This window comes from Chionomys nivalis, chromosome 17 (genome assembly GCF_950005125.1).
Source record: "Chionomys nivalis chromosome 17, mChiNiv1.1, whole genome shotgun sequence".
NCBI classification, from domain to species: Eukaryota; Metazoa; Chordata; class Mammalia; order Rodentia; family Cricetidae; genus Chionomys; species Chionomys nivalis.
In genome coordinates, this window is record NC_080102.1 from 31,556,366 (window position 1) to 31,578,626 (window position 22,261).

At 50.6% G+C, this 22,261-nt stretch overlaps 1 protein-coding gene across 4 annotated transcripts in view; it reads left to right on the top strand.

Moving 5' to 3' along the window:
* The window catches only part of Dennd3 (DENN domain containing 3), a 54,799-nt gene that overhangs the window by 18,367 nt on the left and 14,171 nt on the right, over positions 1 to 22,261 (top strand). For 2 of the 4 annotated variants that reach the window (XR_009058477.1, XM_057792190.1), the window contains exons 8-14: positions 2,011 to 2,132; positions 6,308 to 6,463; positions 8,381 to 8,477; positions 10,508 to 10,611; positions 11,119 to 11,318; positions 12,905 to 13,426; positions 20,733 to 20,992. Coding sequence is in view for 3 of the 4 variants with exons in the window: in XM_057792190.1 (XP_057648173.1) it covers positions 2,011 to 2,132; positions 6,308 to 6,463; positions 8,381 to 8,477; positions 10,508 to 10,611; positions 11,119 to 11,318; positions 12,905 to 13,426; positions 20,733 to 20,992 (1,461 nt within the window). In the remaining variant the exon portion in view is untranslated. The remainder of the gene's footprint in view (positions 1 to 2,010; positions 2,133 to 6,307; positions 6,464 to 8,380; positions 8,478 to 10,507; positions 10,612 to 11,118; positions 11,319 to 12,904; positions 13,427 to 20,732; positions 20,993 to 22,261) is intronic. The other 2 variants (XM_057792191.1, XM_057792192.1) reach the window with 2 other exon arrangements.

Sequence of the window (22,261 nt, forward strand, 5' to 3'; positions counted from 1 at the left end):
CTCACTGTGATCCTCCTGTCTCCACATTCTCACTGTAATCCTCCTGTCTCCACTGCATCTCACTGTAATCCTCCTGTCTCCACTGCCATCTCACTGTAGAGTGATGAGATTAAAGATATGTATTACCAGCTGGGGATGGTGGTGTACACCTTTAATCCCAACACTAGGGAGGCAGAAGCAGGGGGATCTCTGAGTTTGAGGCCAACCTGGTCTACAGATCAAGTTCTAGGACTACACAAAGAAACTCCATCTTGAAAAACCAACCAATCAAACAAACAAAATGTGCATTACCACATATGACTTTTAATTTTAAATTTCAGGGGCTAGGTGGAGAGAGAAAAAGAGAAAGGGGATGGGGGAGGAGGTGTTAGTTTGAGAGATAGACTTGCTATAGTTCAGGTGGGTTCAGAACTCACTGTTGTAGCCCTTGAACTTATGATCTCCTAACAGCCTCTGGAGTTATGGGGTTTATACACCACTATGCATAACTTTTTTTCTGGGCACTTTGGGTATGGACAAAAGCAGCGAAGGGAGCACACCGCACACCGAGCGCTTCTCACCCTCCCTGCAGTCTGCTGTCTGCCTGTTTGTTTCCTTGTCCTTCACACGTTTCCTAGAAATTTAAAGGGAATTCCCCGCCCCCACCCCATAAGCTGTCCCATTTCTCCTGGGAGGGTGGACGGGTGAGCAGGCCTGTGTGTTCTTGCCAAAACCAGTGACTCGGTGTTGAAAATAGCTTAGGAAAAGGCTGTTCAGACCTCCCCAGGAGGGTTAGGGACAGAAAACCTCGCCCTGTGTGCCGTGTGGACCAGAAAAAATGGGCAGTACTAGGAGGTTTAAAATGGTGTTTCTTTTTTATGTCATTCGTGAAAAGCTGTCTTGTTTGGGCTCCTTGGCCAGGAAGCTTTCCCCCCACTCCCCATATGTATTTACTTAGTAATGCTAGTTAGGAATCTTGCAGGAAACTTGCTGGGTAATTTATTTATTCTGGAAGATTCCAAGAGCAGCATTTTGGGTGTGTTTGGTGTTATGCTTCTCCTGAATGGGATCACAGAGAAGAACTGGGAGGGTCCCTATACTGTCATAACCTGGCCACATTTTGTGCACAGCTGGCCTCGGCACGGAGGGTAACATTGTGCGCCTAGCCAGGGACCCATGTCTGCTCATCAGACATTGGTATCTTCTAAGTGTCCCTGTCTCTTTCTGCAGACTTGGGAGTGTTGGGGTCCAGTACCACTCATGCCTAGTACCTGCCCTCAGAGATAAGACTTTAAGAGTCCTGTGATATGCATTTTTTTCAGAAATTCCACCACTGTATTGAGGTCACTCAGCCTTGTATTCTGGGCCCTTGGTGGCAGAGCTGACTGGACAGCTGAACCATACACTGGGCATTGAGTGTGGGGAGTGTATTTGTGGAGTTCTGGAATGTTCCTTCAAGGCGCCGTGAAGTACTCCGTGTAGTATTTGTCCTAGGGTGATGGAAACTTGACAACTGCCTTGGTGCCATGACTCAGAGAAGGCTGATGGCCATCTACATGTGAACCACTCACTTTTCACAAGGGAAGGGATTCTGACCCTTGGTGCAGTCCAGGACATCCTCCAAGACACTGTTGAGTGGCAAGAACACTGAGTGAGCCACTCCCAGGGGGTCCTTAGAGTGGTCAGAGCCATAGAGACCCAGAGCAGAAGGCTGCGGGCCAACAGGAGGAAGAAGCAGCAAGTTAGCATTGAATGGGGACAGAGTTTCCGCCTGGGGATGGGTGCAGGTTTGGAGATAGGTAACAGTGAAGGCTGCAGAGTGGGCAGAACCAACAGTGTAATAAAGTGCACACAGCCGCTATTCACCAGACTTCCCCACCGCAGAACTCCCAGCATCCTGCATGCCCGCTGAGGTGTTTGCACTGGGCCGGGTGGCGGAACACTGGTACCGTCTCAGCAAATGCAAACACTGTCGTAGGTTTTTAAAAGTGTGCACAGACTCAGACTCATACCTCGACCTCTGTCTTGCAGGAGGCGGATGGTTTGGTCCTGATAGACATTGACCACGGGAGCGTCACCTGCTCTACATCCTCTGACAGCGACGTCACTATCCCTGATGTCCCCCTTGTGCTGGCACAGACCTTCATTCAGAGGTAACGCGAGACAGCTTGTGTTGGAGCACATGTATGTCCCAATTCTGTGTTTGCCACTTCTCTAATTTGTTATTCTCATAGGTATTTTTCATACTTAGGTTTTGGACATTATTTTTGAAATTGTATTGCTTATTTTTGGTGTTTTGAGATAGGGTCTCATTGTATAGCTCTGGCTGGCCTCAAACTCACAGAGATCTGCCTGCCTTTGTCTCCCGAGTGCTGCGATTAAAAGTGTGTGCCACTCTGTCCTGTTGTGAATGTTTTTAAACAAAAGTGATTTGTCTTTATTCAGATCTTGTCTAAATACAAATCACGGCCTAATGGAGGCAGGGCACATTGGAAACCCAGGAAGGTTCCAAGAAGGTTCTCAATGCTGTGTCCCCTGGGCCCTGTGCTGTGGTCTCCTAAGCTCGCTCATTCATTCATTCATTCTTCATTCATTCATACGTTCACTAGATAGGTGTAGGACCTTGTGAAGTGCTTCGATTCAGCTAGATCTGCACCAGTGACAGCAGCAATGCCCCCTGTGCTGTGGTACTCAGGGTGGTCATCTTGAGGGTGGTCTCCTCCCCAGCACTCCTGTGTTTTACCTCCCTTGGTTCTTGACTGTGTGCTGGTTCTTTGGAGTTGGCTCAGTGGGCGTTCTCCCCAGAGGGCTAATTCACAGATATTCAATGCTCTGAGGGCCCTGGGATCTCCACAGTGCAGAGGCTCCCATCCTTGGGTGTCTGGGGGTGCCTGTGCTGGTAAGTCAGGAGGTGACTGCACTGTGGCATCAACCTTCCCTGGCCCTGGTCCCAGGCTGGGCAGAGGTGTCACACACAATACCCTGCTCCCTTGAGTCGTACTGTTCCTGCTCCGCTCTAGAACTGTTGTCCTTGGGAGCCGTAGGAAATGGTAGCGAGAGAGACCCCCGCTTTCAGTTCATGACTGCAGAATTATATCTTGACCCACAAGCAGCAGAAGCAATGGCATGTCACACTGGATGTAGCTTGAACATCTAATACCTCAAAGCCCGACTCCATAGTGACACACTTCCTCCAACAAGGCCACACCTCCTAAGGGTGCCCCTCCTTATGGGCCAAGCATCCAAACACCACAGCAGCCAAGGCTGGCCCCAAACTCCCAGTCTTCCTAGCTCCGACTCTGAGGGCTGAGGTACAGACATGCACCACTGCTCTCCGGACCCCTTTGGTCCTTCTGTTGGGGGGACTGGAACCCTGATCTGGGAGGCCAGGGCACAGTGCTTGAGCATGCTTGCTGGACTTTCCTGACCTCTCACTCTGGCCTGGTGGGCAATCTTTTTGCTTGGATGGAATTTGCTGCCTATTGGTGGAGTGTCTCTAATCAGGAACTGCAAGATTTAAATACTTCAGAATCTGTCACATTTTGAGTGCTGACTCAGTGCCAGAAGAGGGAAATGCGTCACCTGAGCTCCTGTGACAGGTCACATTAAAAACCCAGGCTTACCAACATCCTGTGGGAAAGGGCCTTCATCTGTGTGACTGACGTAAATGAACTTGGTGTTTAGGTTTGGGCACAGCCTGAGATGTCTCACTGGGTGCAGGCAGGTATTCAGAATCTCATACTTGAGACACCTCTGCTTTCAAAGTTGGCTTCTTTCTGTTTTATTTGGGGTGTGGTGGGACTAGAACCCAGGGCCTCAGGACATGCTAGGCCAGGCCAGCACTCTAGACACTAAGCCCTACTCTACTAAATAAAACATTATGGATAAGGAGCACTCAACCTGAGTATAGAAGTCAGCCCCTGCCCCCATGTCTTCTGTAATTAGAAGGTTTTTGCACTTTTTTTTGTTTGTTTTTGCTTTTCAAGACAGGGTTTCTCTGTAGCTGTAGCCTGTTCTGGAACTAGCTCTTATAGACCAGGCTGGCCTCAAGCGCACAGAGATCCGCCTGCCTCTGCCTCCCGAGTACTAGGATTAAAGGCGTGTGCCACCACTGCCCGGCCGCACTTTTTATAAAATAGTTTGTTTATAGGTATTTTGCCAGCATGTATGTCTGTGCACCATGTATGTGTCTTGTGCCTAAGGATGACAGAAGAGGACACTGGGTCCCCTGAGACTGCAGTCACAGACTGTATTAAGCCACTGCGTGGGTGCTGGAGATTGAGCCCAGGCCCTCTGGAAGAGCAGCCAGCCCTCTTACCTACTCAGCCATCTCTACAGCCCCCATCATCAGAAGTTTGAAAGACTCCAAAGTTGGGCTGGAGGGATGGTTCAGCAGTTAAGAGCACTGGTTGCTCTTCCAGAAGGCCCAGTTTAATTCCCAGCACCCACATGGCAGCTCACCACTGTCTGTAACCCCAGTTCCAGGGGATCCAACACTTTCGAACAGGCATTCATTGCAGGCAAAACACCAATGCACATAAAATACAAATAAATACATTAAAAACTAATGTTTGAAAAGAAAGTCTCCAAAGTCAAGGTAGGGGAACGTTGGGGGGGGGGTTGTCCTTCATGGCTGTGGGAGCTAGGGTCATGGCTATCCTGCAGCCACCTTGGAGTTTGGGTTGGACTCCTGAGTGGGTTCTTACATTCCTCTTGATAAGCAGGGCTACTCCCCTGGCAGGGGGCAAGAGTCATTCCAAGCCAGCCTGGCTATTTGCTTTGGCTGGAGAATCCAGCAGTGTCGGCGTGGCTTGCTTTTCAGAATCCAAGTGCAGGGATGTGGGGTTGGGGCCCTGCGGTGGCAGGGTCCCCAGAGTGAGCCTTTAGGAGGAAGCATCTCACAGGGGTTCAGTATGGGAACATTGTTTTGTAAACCTGACAGGTCCATATGCTTCTAAGCCTGATCCAGGCTCTTGTGGGCCCTCTTCAACTGTCCTAAAAGGCAGAGCACATCTATTCAGAGATGTTTGGCCAGAGAGTCATAGGACAGTGGTCTTTTCTCCCAGATTCCCCTAGAGATGCTGATGAGAAGTGCCCATCACCTTAGGTCAGGGATAGGGCCCTTTTCTTGGGTGTGCTGTCTGTGCACGCGCGCACATGTGTGTTTGTGTGTGTGTGGGGGGGTGATGAGGTTCTATAGGGAGTGGCTAGCTTCTTACACCCAACCGTTCCTGAACAGAAGGCTCGGAAGACGCCACACCACAGGTAGCGCCGTGGTGTGGCCCATGCAGGGAAGTGGCTGGTATTCTGTGCCCTGTTCTGTGTTTGGTGTTAACATGCAGTTGTCATGACTCTGTTAGGTGGGAAGGTCCTGAAAGGCCTCACCAGTCAGGTCAGTCAAGGCTGGCACTCCCACTCGGCAGCTCCTCAGGGTGTTAGCAGTGAGTCCAGAACATCACCCCAACCTGCACCAACTTCTTATGGTCCATGTTGGGCCCTGCAAGCTTCCTATGCTCATGGAGGGTTGTGGGTACCCATGAGCCTCTCCACCTCACCCCAGGGGCTCCCACTACCTTGTGTCTTCTCACATTTATAGCTGCACATGTGGGGTCTGTGTTGTCCCCTTTATCACCTCTCATGTGTAGCCAAATTCTCTTGTTTTCTGTCTCCTATGCAGTAGGACCTCTGGCCCGCCCTCAGCACCGTGCCCAGCCTACACTGGGCACACGAGGAACATTTGTGGTACAAATGTGTGTTGCTTCTGTCTGTCTAAAATAACAGACTTGTTTGCTGATGCCCAGTGCCTACCCTTGGGCAAATCTCATATCCTTGAACTGCTGGAGATCGTGCTCAGGGCTACGTCCCTAAGCCCCTCTCAAAAGCACGGGCTTGCGTGGTAATGGGAAGGCCAGGCCCATGCTTGGTGGTGGCTCTCAGTGAGTCCCTTTCTGTGCTTGAGGACTCGCAGATGAGCCAGTGGTCAGCTCCCTCCTAAGCCATGAATGGTGGCACTCAGGACTTGTAATGCAGGGCACAGAATGGCTTCTGGTCCTACCTGGCCAGGGGATGCTGCCAGGTAGCTGCCGGGAGTGGCGGTTGACCGTCCTGGCAGCCCCGACACAGGAAGTACTTGTGTCCTGGAAGGAGGCCCGCTCTTTTCAGGGAGGCCTTCAGGTGGTGATATTTGGAGGTGAATGAGCTTTTCTGGTCCTGAGTTTGTAACCCTCCCCCACACTGTTGACAGACATCAGAGCATCTTCAAGTATCCATCTACTTGGCTTCTGCTCATGTCACACCCAGCCACTCAGCTTGGTCTGCCCTTTTCCAGAGTCCAGAGCCTCCAGCTGCATCCAGACTTGCACCTTGCCCACCTGAGCTCCAGCACAGACTTGAACGAGGGCCTCGCCCGCCGCCGAGCCTGGCAGCAGACGCTCAACTGCAAGATCCAGCATATCACCCTCCAGCTGCTCGTCGGCATCTTCAGGTATTTCAGAGCTCAACACAGCATCTGGGCTTGGCCACTGGCCACTGAGCTCGTTCCCCAGCCTCTCCTCAAGGCCCGAGCAGATGGTCTCTACCCTGCCCAGCATCCTCCCAGCCTTGACTGTCTCTCTCATCACTGGCCACTTGGGTGGCAGTTTGCAAGGTGGCTTTCTGGGAGATGCTGCCTGCAGACCCAGTCGGTGCCTGTGTGCGCTGGCTGAGGGCTCAGGGTCCATCAAGGGAGGGTCTGTTCTTGAAGCTAATTACGAGATAGTTGGCCATTTCCGCGGGACTCAGAAACCGGATGGTGCAGCATCCAAGGCGCTCAGGACAGATGAGTGTGCCGGCTTTACTGCTAGGAAGCTCTTTACCATTGCCTACTGCCTGGTGAGTGCCAGCGCCACCTAAGCCCTGGACTGGCATTGGCTAAATAGTGAAGTTTGTGTGTTGAATGTGACACAGTACAGGAGCCGAGCTGTCACTTAGGACTTACGTTACAACCTGGGGCCCTTTCTTTCTTCCAGCTGTTCTCTTTCTCTTGCTGCATCCCTTCCCCCTCTAGCTGCTTGTTCCCTGCATCCCTAGCAAAGGAGGCTCTGAGGCAGGCTCTGGTCTGTTCTGGAGGGGTGTCTGCTCAGGAGCGATTAACACAGAACCATGGCATTCTCTGGGCTCTGATTGTTTCCAAACTGAAACTTAGTCTGTCTTTTTTAATGTCCTCATGTACATAAAGCAATTTGTTGTTGTTGTTGTTGTTTTAGAGACAGGGTCTCTCTGTGTAGCCCTGGCTGTCCTGGAACTCCCTGTGTAGACTAGGCTGGCCTCGAACTCACAGAGATCCAACTGCCTCTGTCTCCCGAGTGTGGGGATTAAAGGTGTACACCACCACTGCCCAGCTACATAAAGCAAACTTAGGGAAACTAACGAGGTGGTGCGTCAGAGATGGACTGTATTGTTCCTTTGCTCAAAGTGCGATCCTGTGATATTTCTTTCCTTCTTTGCAGACAAATCTTTTATGGTTGAGGGGGTCAGGTATCTTTATTTTTTTAAAGATTTATTTATTATGTATACAGTGTTCTGTCTGCATATATACTTGCAGGCAAGAAGAGGGCACCAGATCTCATTACGAATGGTTGTGAGCTACCATGTGGTTGCTGGGGATTGAACTCAAGACCTCTGGAAGAGCAACCAGTGCTCTTAACTTCTGAGCTATCTCTCCAGCCCCATGGGTGTCTTTTTTTTTTTTTTTTAAACAACAACAAAATACCTTCTAGCCGAGTGTGATAGTGCACTTCCTAGAATTTGGGAAGGAGGCAGAGAGGTAGGAAGATCGGTAGTGCAAGACTGCCCTCTGGGTTTGGGGCCAGTTTGTGCTATTCTCCCCACTCCCAAAACAAAGCAACCAGCAAATGAGATTCCAGATTGTAAAACTCTATATCCCTCTATGAATGCATTTTTACTCACTGGTGGGAAGATACCAGGCCATCCATCTGGCCACACCCTGCAGGCCATCGGCTATTTATATGTCCATGTGGCTTGGAAAGATTGTCAACTGAAGTCCCATGAACTTATCATGTGAGATAGGTTATGCAGTGGAGGAGGAGGGACTTGTCCAGGACAGGCTAGTAGTTGAAGCGTTGGTGGCATCTGCATGGCCTCAAACTGACAAGCACCATAGCTGATTATTGAGTCTTAATTGGTGTAAAGAGCTGAGGCTCAAGGAGGAGGCGGCAGCACTGTCTCCCGGCTTCTTCCTAGTTGGAGAAGTGATGGTGATCACCTAGTCCATCTTGATGTTGTCATTCTGGGGATTCAGTAAGTCGTGAAGAGCGTGTTTCTCGGCATCATTCTGCTGCTAGAAGACAGTGTGCTTTTGCACGTTTGTGGTTCAGCACATGACCCCTCTTCTCTTTGCTAGGGAAGTGAAGAATCACTTAAATTATGAGCACCGCGTGTTCAACAGCGAGGAGTTTCTCAAGACGCGGGCAGCAGGGGACCAGCAGTTTTATAAGCAGGTGAGAGGGTGGGGCTTGGGTGGTACCACCCACTCACTTCTCTGTTGAAACATCTCTAGAGGAAGGCATTTTCAGGATCTCGTCCTGTCTCATCCACTGTATTCGCTTTTTCAGAAAGAATGTTTTTTGCCTGGTTTTCATTCCTTGGCTGCCTCGATTTTAAATTAGCTTTGGAGTATAGTCTATTTTAAATAAGAGACAGTTATAGGTAGGTGGGTTTGGTGGGCTGTGGCACATGTGCAGACGTGGGTGACCATGCCCTCAATGAGAGCATCAGTCCCCTTTCCCTGCCACCATCCTCTGGCCTTGCAGCCTCTGCTCTGTCTGTGAGGAGAGCTTGGCCCATCTCCCATTGACAAACTGCTGGTCCTTTCTTTCTCTCAGGGACTGACCTGAACTGTTTCTCAGCAACTTCCTCAACATTGTTCTAGAGTTGGGGTGGAGGCCCCCCCCCCTTCGAGTCAGGGTTTCTCTTTGTAACTGCCCTAGCTGTCCTGGATCTACCTCTGAGGTTCAAGCTGGCCTCAAACTCACAGAGATCTGCCTGCCTCTGCCTCCCAACTGCTGAGATTAAAGACATGCACCATCACCCCCTGGCAAACCCACTGTTTCTGCCCATCCCTTAATGACTGGTTTGTCCATCATACAAAGTGTGCAGGGCTTTGATCTGGTCGGCATCCCTGTGGAGCCCCTGTGGGTTTGTGAGACACCTTTGAGGTGGGAAGAGTCGTCCGTCTCCAGGGTCTAGGTTACACCACTCACTGGGTAACGTGATGTTGTGACTCCCACATGGCTCTTGTGTGCCTCTCCGCCCCTTTTCTGCCCTGCGACCCTCTTGGTGTCCTCTGCTCTCTTGTAGTGATCCAGGTCAGTTTGTGGTCCTGCCCGTCTGGGTCAAGGCTATCCATACTTGTCACGGCCGCCTTGTCCAGCAAGGAGGACACATGACACACCGGAGTTCTTCCTGCTGCAGTTTTATTCAGGACCTTTTGACAATTGTAAAATCTCTCTCACTCTCTCCCTCTCTTTTCCTCTCTCCTTCTCAGGCAAAACCTCCCAGCCCTTAAGTAGGCATGGGCAACCAACCCCGGATTGCCAGGTGGGCACTGCCCATAGGTCCACGCATATGCAAGCAGCTGACAATCATTGCGTGATCACAGCATAAGTCAGGTCTTAGCCATAATTAGGAGCTGATTATCAGATGTGGCTTCACGCAGCTCGCTACACATACTAACTCTAGTTATTCACAGAGTGCTACTGTCCATCGTTTTACGTGGTCTATTTCTTCCCTGCATCTTCCTACACTGTTTTGACTTTGAGTTCCTGGTATGGATCTTTCTGGATCTCCATCCTCCCGGTAGATCTGGGCACCTTTTACCTCCTTTTCCTGCCTATGTTGGGGGTTGCCTGTAGTCTGAGAATTTCCTTGCCAGATGGCACACCCATACATTTGGGTAGAAACCGCCTCAGTGCTATGGAGCTCCCTGTGGAGTCAGGACCTTGGGGCTGTCTGGTTCCTGACATGGCCAAGGCAGCCTGTGTGCTGAGGAATATCCCGAGGTCCCTGGGGCCAAGGACACATACATTACAGGCGCAGCTGTTGTAGTGGCCGGGTGGCCTGGGCTTCTTAGCTTTTGTTTTTCCATGTGCCGGTGAGGAACGAACCTCCAAGTACTTAAGAACCCATTGCGGGCCTGGAGAGATGGTTCAGTGGTTAAGCGTGCATACTGCTTTCTAGTGGGTACAGCTCTCAATACTCTCCTTGCGTGACACACACCATAATCTCTGATCCAGGGGGATCTGACCCCTCTGGCCTCTGCCGGCACCTACACTCATGTGCACATACCCACAGACGCATAATTTAAAATAATGCAGTTTATAAAGAAGAAATCATGAAGCTCCCTGTCTTCACAGGCTCCTTCCTAGAGCCTGCGCAGGAGAGGTCATTTCTTAGCGGGGCGGCCGCAGGCTCTGGATGGAGGCCAGAGGACCACGAGCACAGTCTGACAGCTTCTTTCGCTCGCATGCAGGTTTTGGATACCTACATGTTCCACTCCTTTCTGAAGGCCCGGCTCAACGGCAGGATGGACGCCTTTGCTCGGATGGACCTTGACACCCAGTCTGAGGAGGACAGGTGCCTCACTGTGTCCCATGTACACGGCTTTCTGGGGACTGAGGGCTCATGTGTCACAGCTCTATTAGGACATGCAAGTGATCAGTTTGGCAGGATATTGAACAATTAATTCACTGAGAGCCTTTAAATACGCAGCCTCCTCTGTGTGTCCCTGTTTCATGGGGGCAGCTTTTGTGTGCCTGGCCTAGCATCCTGTACCACACCCTGATCTCTGTCCAGCTTCATTTTTTCCCATGCTTCCCCACTCAAGAAGCCTGTTTTTTTTTTTTTTTCTTTTTTTCTGCCTTTTCCTGATTTTATGCAGGTATCAGCCCTATCCATCTCTGGGATTGCGGGCTCTCTGAGACCCTCTGTTCTTTCCCCTGAGCTGCTTGAGGCTGCACTTAGTGACAGATTCTCCCCCTGTGCGTGGCTCTGTCCCCTTGCTTGTCACTCTGGGTGTGGTGGCCTCGGAGGCTCACACTTTTCATCTTTGTGCCCACGAAGTGAACTTTTGCTGTTCCCTAGGATAGACAGGATGCTCATCAGTCCAAGGAGACCAACTGTGGAGAAGATGGCCTCTAGGAAGGCTTCGCCTCTGCACATCACCCACAGGCGCATGGTGGTCAGCATGCCCAACCTGCAGGATATCTCCCTGCCCGATCTGCCACCCAGGAACTCGTCGCTTCGGATAATGGACACCTCAGGCTGTAAAAGCAGCAGTCCAGGCAAGCCCACTGCCCTCCTGCATGTACTCTCCCAACACTGCAAGCAGTAGATCGTAGCTTGGTTCAGAGGGAAGGAATATGCTTAAAATCTTAAACTATTTGGCCAGGGGTGGTAGTGAACACCTGTAATCCTAACAACTCAGGAGGCTGGGGCAGGATTGGTGCTTTTGAGTTTGGGGCCAGCCTCCTGGATTTCCGGCTACCCTGTGTGAGTGTACTCATCGTGAGACTTCTGAAATCCTGCCTCTGTAAAAATAGAAGAAAGAAAAAGAACCCTTTTTCTTTTCTTTCTTTTTTTCTGAGATAGGGTTTCTCTGTGTAACAATTCTAGCTGTCCTGGAACTAGTTCTTGTAGACCAGGCTGACCCCGAACTCACAGAGATCCGCCTGCTTCTGCCTCCTGAGTGCCAGGATTAAAGGCGTGTGCCACCATCACTGCCTGGCTTATGTGAACTATTTTTGAAAAGATTATTTTGTGTCCATGCCCCCCTCATTTGTGTGTGTGTGTACGCACGCACATGCACACGTTTGTATGTTATACATATAGGACATGTCTATATTTGCGGATGTGTAATAGGATGCCCCTGTCTAGGTACCAGTCCCTTCCTAAAGGATGCAAGTAGATATTTACAAGCTACGTCGCATTTCTGTAAACTTCCCCGAGGCACACCCTGTTCTGTGTTGTATCATTTACTTGTACGCTAAGCCCCACCGAGTCCTTAATGGGTGGGAGAAACTGTTGTGGGGCCAGGCCCTTGACAGCTGCTGTCCCTCTCTCGGGCTGCAGCCAGCTCCAGGAAGCTGAGTCCCCAGAGAGTTTCTGTCTGCAGAGACAGTATGCAAATGAAAACCCAGAGTTTTAGGAGCTATGAGCCCTTCTGTAGCAACTTCCTGGCTGTGTGACCCCAAGCAGACCAGTTCCATTTCTGAGCCTGCAATGTCTTCCCTGGGCGTGGCAGGTGTGTGCACACTCACTCTGGAACACAGCCTCCCCTTTCCGTCCTCATCTGGAGAATGCCCTACCCACCCCCTACCCCTGCACATCACAGGCCCCACCTTCCTCCAGCCTCGGTGTGCCCGCAGCCTCTGGTCTCTTGTCCTCAGGAGCTCCCAGGAGGGGAGGAGCTTCAACTCCGGATCAGTGTTTAGTCTCCAGCAGGCTTTGGAGGGAACTGATTTAATTTCTGCCTGTGGCACTTAGGAGCTCTGTTCTCAGTCCTCACCATCTGCATCTCTGCGGTGGAAGCCCCATGCCACCACTGCCCAGAGACACTGTTCAGGGGACAAACACTTGCAAAGGCTGAGCCCTGTGTGGCAGATATAACTTGGCTTAGGTTATTTGCTTCGTCTTCAGAGTCCAGTCCCAGCATTTTCACTTAATATTCATAGTTTTGAAGACATAATTGCCCCAAGGAGAATAGTTGTTACTGTGAGAACAAAATGGGTTTTTCTTCTTCACCCCAAGGGTATGGGGAATGTCTTGAAAGAGGCACATGGATTTATGTCCAAAGCACACAGTGACACCATAGGGGTCCCTCTGCCTTTTCCAGGACCATGCTAAATAATTACATGATTTTCTTTTCCAGTTCTCAAAGTGACCCCGAAGTCAACATATACATTCAAGATCCCTGAGATCCACTTCCCGCTGCTGAGCCAGTGTGTTCAGACCTACTACACAGACCTCACCACTCTCCTGAGCAAGGCCATGGGCCTGCTAGGCCCTGGTGACTCTCTGCTTCTGGCCAGGTACTTCTACCTGCGGGGCCTTATCCACGCGAGGCAGGGGCAGCTGCTGAGCGCCCTCTTGGATTTCCAGAACCTGTACAAGACCGACATAGGGATCTTCCCAGCCGACCTTGTTAAGAGCATGGTGGAATCCATGTCAGCCTCCGAGTGGGCTCAGGCTGAGCGGACTCCCGAGCTGAGGCGGCTCATCACAGAGGTCCTGGACAAGCCGGGCGAGGCCCCCAAAGCAGATGACGCCGTGAAGAACTTCGAACTGCCCAAGAAGCACATGCAGCTGAACGACTTCGTGAAGCGGGTCCAGGAGTCGGGGATCGTGAAAGACACCGTCATCATCCATCGTCTGTTTGACGCACTGACCATGGGTAAGAGGACCCCATAGCTGCTGCCATGCCCTCCGGGTCTTCGGGTCTCTAGCTACAATTCGACCCACTAAAGATCAAAAGGATAAAAAAAGCTGTGTCTGCACTGAGCACAGACAGCTTTTATTTTTTCCCTTGTCACTGTCCCATAAGCCAAGGCTTTTTGTTTATTTATTTATTTAATATGCATTGGTGTTATGCCATGGGTGTCGGTCCCCTGGACCTGGGGTTACAGACAGTTGTGAGCTCCCATGTGGGTGCTGGGAATTGAACCCCGGTCCTCTGGAAGAGCAGTCAGTGCATTTAACCACTAAGCCATCTCTCCACCCTCAAGCCAAGGCTTCTTAAACTTGCACTCATGGCCACTTTCACTGAAGCATCTTCTATGAGACGCAGGTGTTTAGGAATATAAACCAGGTGTGCAAACAAAAACTCACTGGTAATTAGTCATAAAGAAATACGTTTTAATATGATTATGTTGTATACAATATAATATTAACATTGATTAAAGACAAAAGCAGGGCTGGGATGTGGCTCAGTTGGCAGAGTGCCTGCCTAGCACGCTTGAACCCCGGTGCCTAGAATAATCAGGCATGGTGGCTCACACCTGTTACCCCAGCCCCAGAGATGGGGAGATGGTACAATCAGAGGTTCAGAGTTATCCTTGCTTATATAATGAGCTTGAGAACAGCCTGAAGCTATCTCAAAATCTTTATTTAAAAAAAAACTTCCAAGCCGGGCGGTGGTGGCGCACGCCTTTAATCCCAGCACTCGGGAGGCAGAGGCAGGTGGATCTCTGTGAGTTCGAGGCCAGCCTGGTCTACAAGAGCTAGTTCCGGGACTGGCACCAAAGTTACAGAGAAACCCTGTCTCGAAAAACCAAAAAAAAAAAAAAAAAAAAAAACCTAAAAAAAACCCCAAAACTTCCAAATTAATGAGATGAATATACTTTTTTTAAAATTGGTTTTTCGAGACAGGGTTTCTCAGTGTAGCCTTTGTTGTCCTGGAACTTGCTCTGTAGACCAGGCTGTCCTCAAACTCACTAAGATCCGCCTGCTTCTGCCTCCTGAGTGCTGGGATTAAAGGTGTGTGCCATCACCGTCCAGCTGGTTTTGTTTTTTGAATCAGGGTCTTGCTATATAAGTCCTGGCTGTCCTGGAACTCACTATGTAGACCAGGCTGGCCTCAAACTCACGAAGAACCACCTGTTTCTGTCTCCCAAGTGCAAGGGTTAAAGGAATATACCATATGCCTGGCCAAGAATTAAATCTTGAAGATGAGAATTATGGCTCATGCCTGCAGCCTTGGCCCTTGGGAAACTGAGGTAGGAGGAACTATGAGTTCAAGGCCAGCCTCGACAACAGAGTGAGTTCTAGGTCAGTCTGGACTATAGAGACAGATCCTGTCTTAAAAGAAAAAAAATTAAATCTTGTAAAATCTTGACTGAATGTTTGATTCTGCAAGGCACAACCCATCTTTGGTGTCTTTTAAAGTTGATATTCTGATTTTGTAATCCTCAGTGTTTAGAATCCCACTTCGCATAAGTACTTAGTAAAAAAAAAAATGGTACACATATTTTTAGGTGTGTTTCAGAAATTATTTGAAGTTCTATTCTAATCCCAAGTCAAGATTCACTTAATGACTTTCTTTAAATGAAACTCAAATCAGGAACTCCAACTTAGAAAAGCAGTTTTAGAGTAAGCTATTCTAAGACAACACAGTGCAAAGACCTGCTAGCTTGCTGTTTCCTCGTGGAGTAACGGCAGTGAGAAGATGTGAGAAGTCTTCGTTTTCTGTAGTTAAACCAGTGGGTGTCGGCAAGAGCACAAACCCTTGTATGTTAAAGACATTAGTCAGTCACTTTTGCTGGTGTTATGTGACATGATAGCGTACACAGCACAGAGTGCACACATGTTCTGACCCAGAGCTGCAGGTGACGTACGATACAGCATGGCTGAGGTCTACGTGAGACTGGCGGTCTCTGCAGTTGCATCGGACCCAGTGGCTGTGCAGTGTCTGCACAGATGTGCCTCAGAATTCTCATACAACTTGGGTTTGGCTGTGCAGTGTCCCCAGTGAAGCACTGTCCCCAACCCAGGCTCTGCTTTCTCTTTCGCTCAAAATCCCTGATGGCAAGATGTCTCCCACCAGCACACGGGTGATGTTTTACACTCACGGACTGTGGAAGTCTGAAATCCTATTTTATTTTCACTGATCCATGTTAGCTGTACTGACGCGTGTGTCTGTTCTGTCTGTCCGCTGGCCATGCTGGAGGGAGCATAGCTCATCTGTTATCTTTTTGTTATTGTTTATTTTGCGAGACAGGGTTTCTCTGTGGCTTTGGAGCCTGTCCTGGAGCTCGCTTTGTAGACCAGGCTGGGCTCAAACTCGTAGAGATCCACCTGTCTTTGCATCTCGAATGCTGGGATTAAAGGCGTGCGACACCCCCCCCCCCCCCCGACTTCATCTGTCATCTTGTAACTGAGAGGTGTCCAGTGACTTTGCCGCCTTTCCAGACACTGAAAGGGAGGGCCCTGACATCTGTCCCTAGAGAGTCTGTGTGGGTTGGTTCCTCTGCTGAGAGCTAGAAGCTTGCTTGGGTCAAGTGTCAGCACCCCACTGTGTGCTGCCCCACCTGTGAGCGCTGCTGCCCACTGCCTGGCAGTATGAGCCTCACTGTCACAATGATCTTCCTGTCTAATGTGAGCTAGCACTGCCCAGCTGGTGACCTCAACTGTCTATCCCCATGCTAGCTTCTTCCTGTGGTCATAATCTCAGCCTTTGCCTGAGTTTTATGTTGGGACAGCTCTCTCTTTCCGCTGTTGACTTGTGTGAGCTTCTTGTGTTCCGGACATCTTCGCCTTGCCAGGGCGGGTGCTGCCAGGGCGGGCACACCAGGCGTCACCCCTGACCGTGCTGTGAGCACTGCAGAGAGCATGGATGGGCTGACCGTGAACTGCCGCAGGAAGGCTTGAACCTGTGTGCGCTTCCCAGCTGCTGAAGCTCTTGAATTCCCGGCTCTCTGCTGGCCAGGCCAGTCCCGTCAGCCCATCCACAGGTGCTGCCGCCACAGATCCCACCAACTGCAGCTAAAAAAATATTTGGAGCATGTGCTTTCTACTGAGCATGTGCAGATTTTTGTTCATTTGATTTTCGAGACAGCATTTCACTGTGTAGCCTTGGCTGTCCTGGAACTCCCTCTGTAGAACAGCTTACCTAGACTCACAGAGATCCACCTGCCTCTGCCCCGAGTGCTGGGATTGAAGGCTTGCAACACCACCATCTGGCAGGCAGATGTTTTTCTTTTTACCATTTCTCAAGCAGTCTTAAAATTCCATGGTGTTGGGCGTACAACCCTGAAAGATCTTAGAGCACACAGGAGGGTGCACTGGTTTGTGTCAACACTGTCACTTATAGAAGAGACTTGATGCACACAGCACTGGGGGAGATGGAGATGGCGGGCCACCTGTTACTGGCCAGGTGCAGTAGCCTTCTGTGGGGTAGCCTGCACTGCTTGGGAGTCCGGGGCTGCAGACAGCTATGGTGTGCTAGTGTGTGTAGGGAGACAAGGCATTCACAGAAACACTCTGAAGGCGTTGTGGGTGTGCTTTTCTTCCTCCTGCCGTGTGAGGATGTGAATGCCCAAGAGCCCTCTGTACAGCTGTGGCCTGAAATAAAGGGATTCCGATCTATAGGGTTATTCTCCTCACCTGGCAGCACGCTGAGCATGCCTGGTGGCGCCTCTGTCGCCTTCACAGCCCTGGTTTGGTCACCTAGTTACTCAATGACTGGTGGACCCTGGTGTAGGAAGAGAGCCCACATCTCTTTTAAGGCCTTTCTTCTCTGTCCGCAAGTGGCAGTGTGTGAAATCACTACCTAGCTTCCAGAGAGGCTGGGAAGTGAGCACCTGATCTATAGTTGTGGAGCCGGCCAGTGAAGGACTGTCATTGGCCTTCACTTACATGGTTTCTTAGGTAGAGAAGTGCCCCAGGAGGGGACAGGACCCCGTCGTCACTGCTGTGACTGTATGTGTATTCCAGTCAAGTGGCTGTGCTGAAAGACAAAATTTTGCAAAGTTGAATGTTCCTATCTTAGAGTGAATGTGTGAGATACAAGAGTACGCCTGAGGGCTGGAGCGTAGCTCGGTAGAGAGCTTGCCTGGTGTGAGCAAGACCCTGGGTTCAATACCCGGTGACCCACCCCCCTCAAAAGAGTACGGTTGAGACTGTATTTAAAACGATCATTTCCATTCTCATGTTCGTTAGTGTGATGTGAGCCGCTGGCAGGAGGGCACATCACAGCGGCACACTTGTGAGAAGTTGGAGGCAGGGAATGGGCATTCTGCCTGTGGGTGGGACTGTCGTGCACCTGAGGATAAGGGAGTGTATGGGTGTCCACATGTGTGCACAGCGGCTGTGGGTGTGTGCGCAGTGAGGGAGGCACCATAGTTTGTAGTTGGGTCCTGCTGTAGTACTGGCAGTGTGGTATCCATCGCTAGCTGGGGTGCTGATGTAAGCGCGAGAAGTCTGCTTTCCCTCTTCTGGGGTGTCTCTAGTCTTGCTGCTCCTACTCAGCACGTCCAGAGTACATGAGCCCCTCACCTTCATGGACCACGTGTCTATACGAGGACATTTCGGGTGCTGGCTGCTCAGGCCCTGCTGGGTACTCAGAGGGTCTATCCCAAAGGATGTGCATTAAGGATGCCTGGCTCTGTCACTCTCTCAAGCGGTAGTATGGCCTGCTACTCCTGCCTCTTCCCTTGTTCTGTTTTCTGGGCTCTTCCCTGTACCCTATGTGACTGAGAGCCTGTCTTTTTTTTTTTTTTTTTTTTTTTTTTTGGTTTTTCGAGACAGGGTTTCTCTGTGGTTTTGGAGCCTGTCCTGGAACTAGCTCTTGTAGACCAGGCTGGTCTCAAACTCACAGAGATCCGCCTGCCTCTGCCTCCCGAGTGCTGGGATTAAAGGCGTGCGCCACCACTGCCCGGCACCTGTCTTTTTTTTTAAGGTTTATTTATTTATCTAGTATAAAACATTCTGCCTTCATGTATGCCTGAATGCCAGAAGAGGGCACCAGATCTCAACATTGATGGTTGTGAACCATCATATGGTTGCTGGGACTTGAACTCCAGGACCTCTGATGGCTCAGTCCATCTTACATGATGTCTGATGGGAGTGACACGTGCTTATGAGCCAAGCTCAGTCGGTCTGAAGCCTGGGCCCCAGCAGGCCGCAGAACTCAGTGTCTGTAAGGTGGAGGACTCTGGGTCACAGTTTTATGGGGCAGGGGGATGACTGTCAAACTGTCAGCCACCTCACTGAACGTCTTACCCAGTGTAGGGGATTTCAGAGGCTTGTCCCACGCATGGGGTCATCCCATTCTCTGTTGTTTGTCTCCTTCAGACTCTTTGTGTTACACATTATACGGATGGCTACTGTACCTCCACCCCACGTGAAATTATTTTTCCAGTGAATTCAAAGCTTACGTGGGGTTTGGGGTGTAGCTCAGTGGAAGACTTGCCTAGCATGGGCAAGGTCCTGGATTCAACCCCCAAGCTCTGCAAAAGAAGAGCAGAAAGAATTTAAAATATATATTATTCGACTACCTTGAGAGATAAGGCAGAAGGAAAGCTTGAGAATGGCGCCACCTGGTGGAGGTCCCCATGAGAATGATCCGAGTTGCCTTACAGCTTGGTGACAGACCTTCCTGTGCGGCCTCCTTCCTGCCTGCGCCTCAGCTGTCCTCGTTATTTGGAAATTTCCCCTGGAACCTTTCCCGTCCTCTACAGCCTGCACACGGCTGTCCCCTTACACACGGCTGTGTGCTCACCCGCCGCACTGTGGCAGCAAGACAGATGTATCAGACAGTTGTTACCGTGACACCGTTAACACCTGGGAATGGTGATGTGGACCCAATGGGACTTGGTCCACCTCAGACCTGGGCCTCTGAAGCTTGGGCACAGGGAGACACGGGTTCTGCATAAGCAGGGACGAGCTGCCAGCAGGCAGGGTTTGTAATTCCTACTTCAGCTTCCTAGTTTGTATACAAGCCTGGTGAATGTGGCTGCTATAGGCTGTGGCTATAAGGGCGTCCTCTTTGTACCGTGGAAGGTCAGTGTTGATGTGGTTATACCAGTGCCCTGAGGGAGGTATGTGCATAGTTGGTAGGTGTGCAGCCAACATGTTAGGACAGGCTGTATGGGGCTGGTTCCTGCATTGTTAGAGAATGCTGCATGGGGCTGTTCCCTGCATTGTTAGGGAAGGCTGCATGGATCTGTTCCCTGCATTGTTAGGAAAGGCTGCATGGAAGGGTCCCCTGCATTGTTAAGGAAGGCTGCATGAGGCTGGGACTGTTCTTTGCATGTTAAGGCAGGCTGCATGGGGCTGTTCCCTGCATTGTTAAGGCAGGCTGCATGGGGCTGTTCCCTGCATTGTTAGGGAAGACTGCATGGGGCTGTTCCCTGCATTGTTAGGGAAGACTGCATGGGGCTGTCCCCTGCATTGTTAGGGCAGGCTACGTGGGGCTGTTCACCTGCATGTTGAGGGGAGAGGCAGGGTATTCTGGTGTGACAGTTAGGATGAGTCTGTATGGAGGCACATAACCGCATGGCCTGCTTGGGGGCAGTGCTTGGTATGGCTGGAGAATGGGGCATGGAGAAAGGGGGCAGTCTCAGGGAACTAGAGTTCTGATACGGTTGAATAGTCTGGAAAGGTCTGGGTGAGGAGCAGGAAGGTCCATTTGAAGCAATTGTGGAGGCCGAGGAAAGCAGCCCAGCAGCTGGGGAGGTAACGGAGCAAGTGAGAAGCGCGGTCTGTGCAGGATGGAGGGCCCAAGGCACAGTAGAGGGCACAGAGCAACAGGCTCTGGACACTTGAGCCAGGCAGGACCAGGCTGAGGGAGATGGGGAGAGTGAAGAGCTTGAGCCAGCACGTCTCAGAAGGTAAGTGTGGGCGACAGCTGTACCCCAGAAGAAAGCACCTTATATGCTAGGCATAGCAAAGAATTTCAGCATGTGGAGAAAGACGGCAGGAACAGTACTGGTGCCCAGTGAGTTCCAGACCAGCCTCAGAAACAGAACAACTGCCTCAAAAAAAAAAAAAGTGTTCTTGTTGCAGTTACTGTGACTACCTGTGTTAGGTTAGATGGCCATCCCTCTGTGGGCTAGAAGGACAGATGGCCTCTATCTAAATCTGCCCCACAAGCTGGGACAGGCGAAGGCTTCAGAGTCCTGGGCACTGGTGCCACCTACTGCCTGACTTGGGTAGTGCATGCTTGAGGCATGAGGCCCAGTGAACTCTCTTGTTAAACCCAGGACACGAAAAACAGATTGACCCTGAAACATTCAGAGACTTCTACACCTGCTGGAAGGAGACGGAAGCAGAGGCACAAGGGGCCAGCCTGCCTGCACTGCTGATGGACCATCTGGATAAGAACGAGTGCGTGTACAAGCTGTCAAGCTCCGTGAAGACCAACCGCGGCGTTGGCAAGATCGCCATGACCCAGAAACGCCTGTTCCTGCTCCCCGAGGGGCGGCCGGGCTATGTGGAGATCGCCACTTTCAGGAACATAGAGGTGAGGCTGCCATGATGCCGGGTGCAGGATGCAACCATTCCCCAGGCTGTTTGCCCCCAGTTACCTTCAGCACCATGTGCCTTCCTGTACCCCAGCTTGATCAGCTCTCAAGTAAGGGTGAGGTGGTGCCCCTGGGGCGGTATTTCCTCACCCGATCCCACTGCAGTGACCATGTATAGAGGTGCAAGGTAAGGCTGGCTATGACTGTCTCCCAAAGACAGGAGGTTAGGAATGAATTCATCTCAGCGAGACGGCTACATGCTGACCACCGGTAGCCGCTGTTTCCCAGTGTGTCCCCATGGTGTGTCCCACAGTGCCTACTGGGGTTTCTGGGCACATGCTTCTTATTAGTTTTCATAGTTTATTTGCTTTTTTTTTTTTAAATATTTATTTATTTATTATGTATACAATATTCTGTCTGTGTGTATACCTGCTGGCCAGAAGAGGGCACCAGACCCCATTACAGATGGTTGTGAGCCACCATGTGGTTGCTGGGAATTGAACTCAGGACCTTTGGTAGAGCAGGCAACGCTCTTAACCTCTGAGCCATCTCTCCAGCCCAGTTTATTTGCTTTTTGAGATAGGGTCTTGCTATGTAGCTCAGGATGACTATGAACTTGGAATCTTCCTGTCTCAGCCACCTGCATGTTGGAATTATAGGCATATTCTACCACACACCTGGGCACATTTTGTTTGTTTCTTTTATGAGACAGGGTTTCTCTGTGTAGCTTTAGAGCCTGTCCTAGAACTCGCTTTGTAGACCAGGCTGGTCTTGAACCCACAAAGATCTGCCTGCCTCTGTCTCCTAAGTGCTGGGATTAAAGGAGTGTGCCACCACCGCCCAGCTTTTTTTTTTTTTTTTTAAGATTTATTTATTACATCACAGTATACTGCCTGCATGTTTGCCTGCACACCAGAAGAAGGCACCAGAACCACCATGTGGTTGCTGGAAATTGAACTCAAGACCCCTCTGGAAGTTAAGTGCTCTTAACCTCTGAGTCATCTCTATAACCTGGTTGGTTGGTTTTTTGAGAGCAGGTCTCTCTGTGTAACCTTGGCTACAGAGAACTATCTGGATCTGCCTTGGAGTATTGGGATGAAGGGCATATGCTACCACGCCTGGCCACGTTACATTACTCCAGAGGAGGAGGTCTGAGTCAGGTGTACTGATGTGTGTCATTAATCCCAGCACTCAGGACTCAGAGGCAGGAGTTCGGCAAGTTCTAGGCTAGTGTGGGCAACAGAGTGAGACCCTGTCTCAAAAGAAAG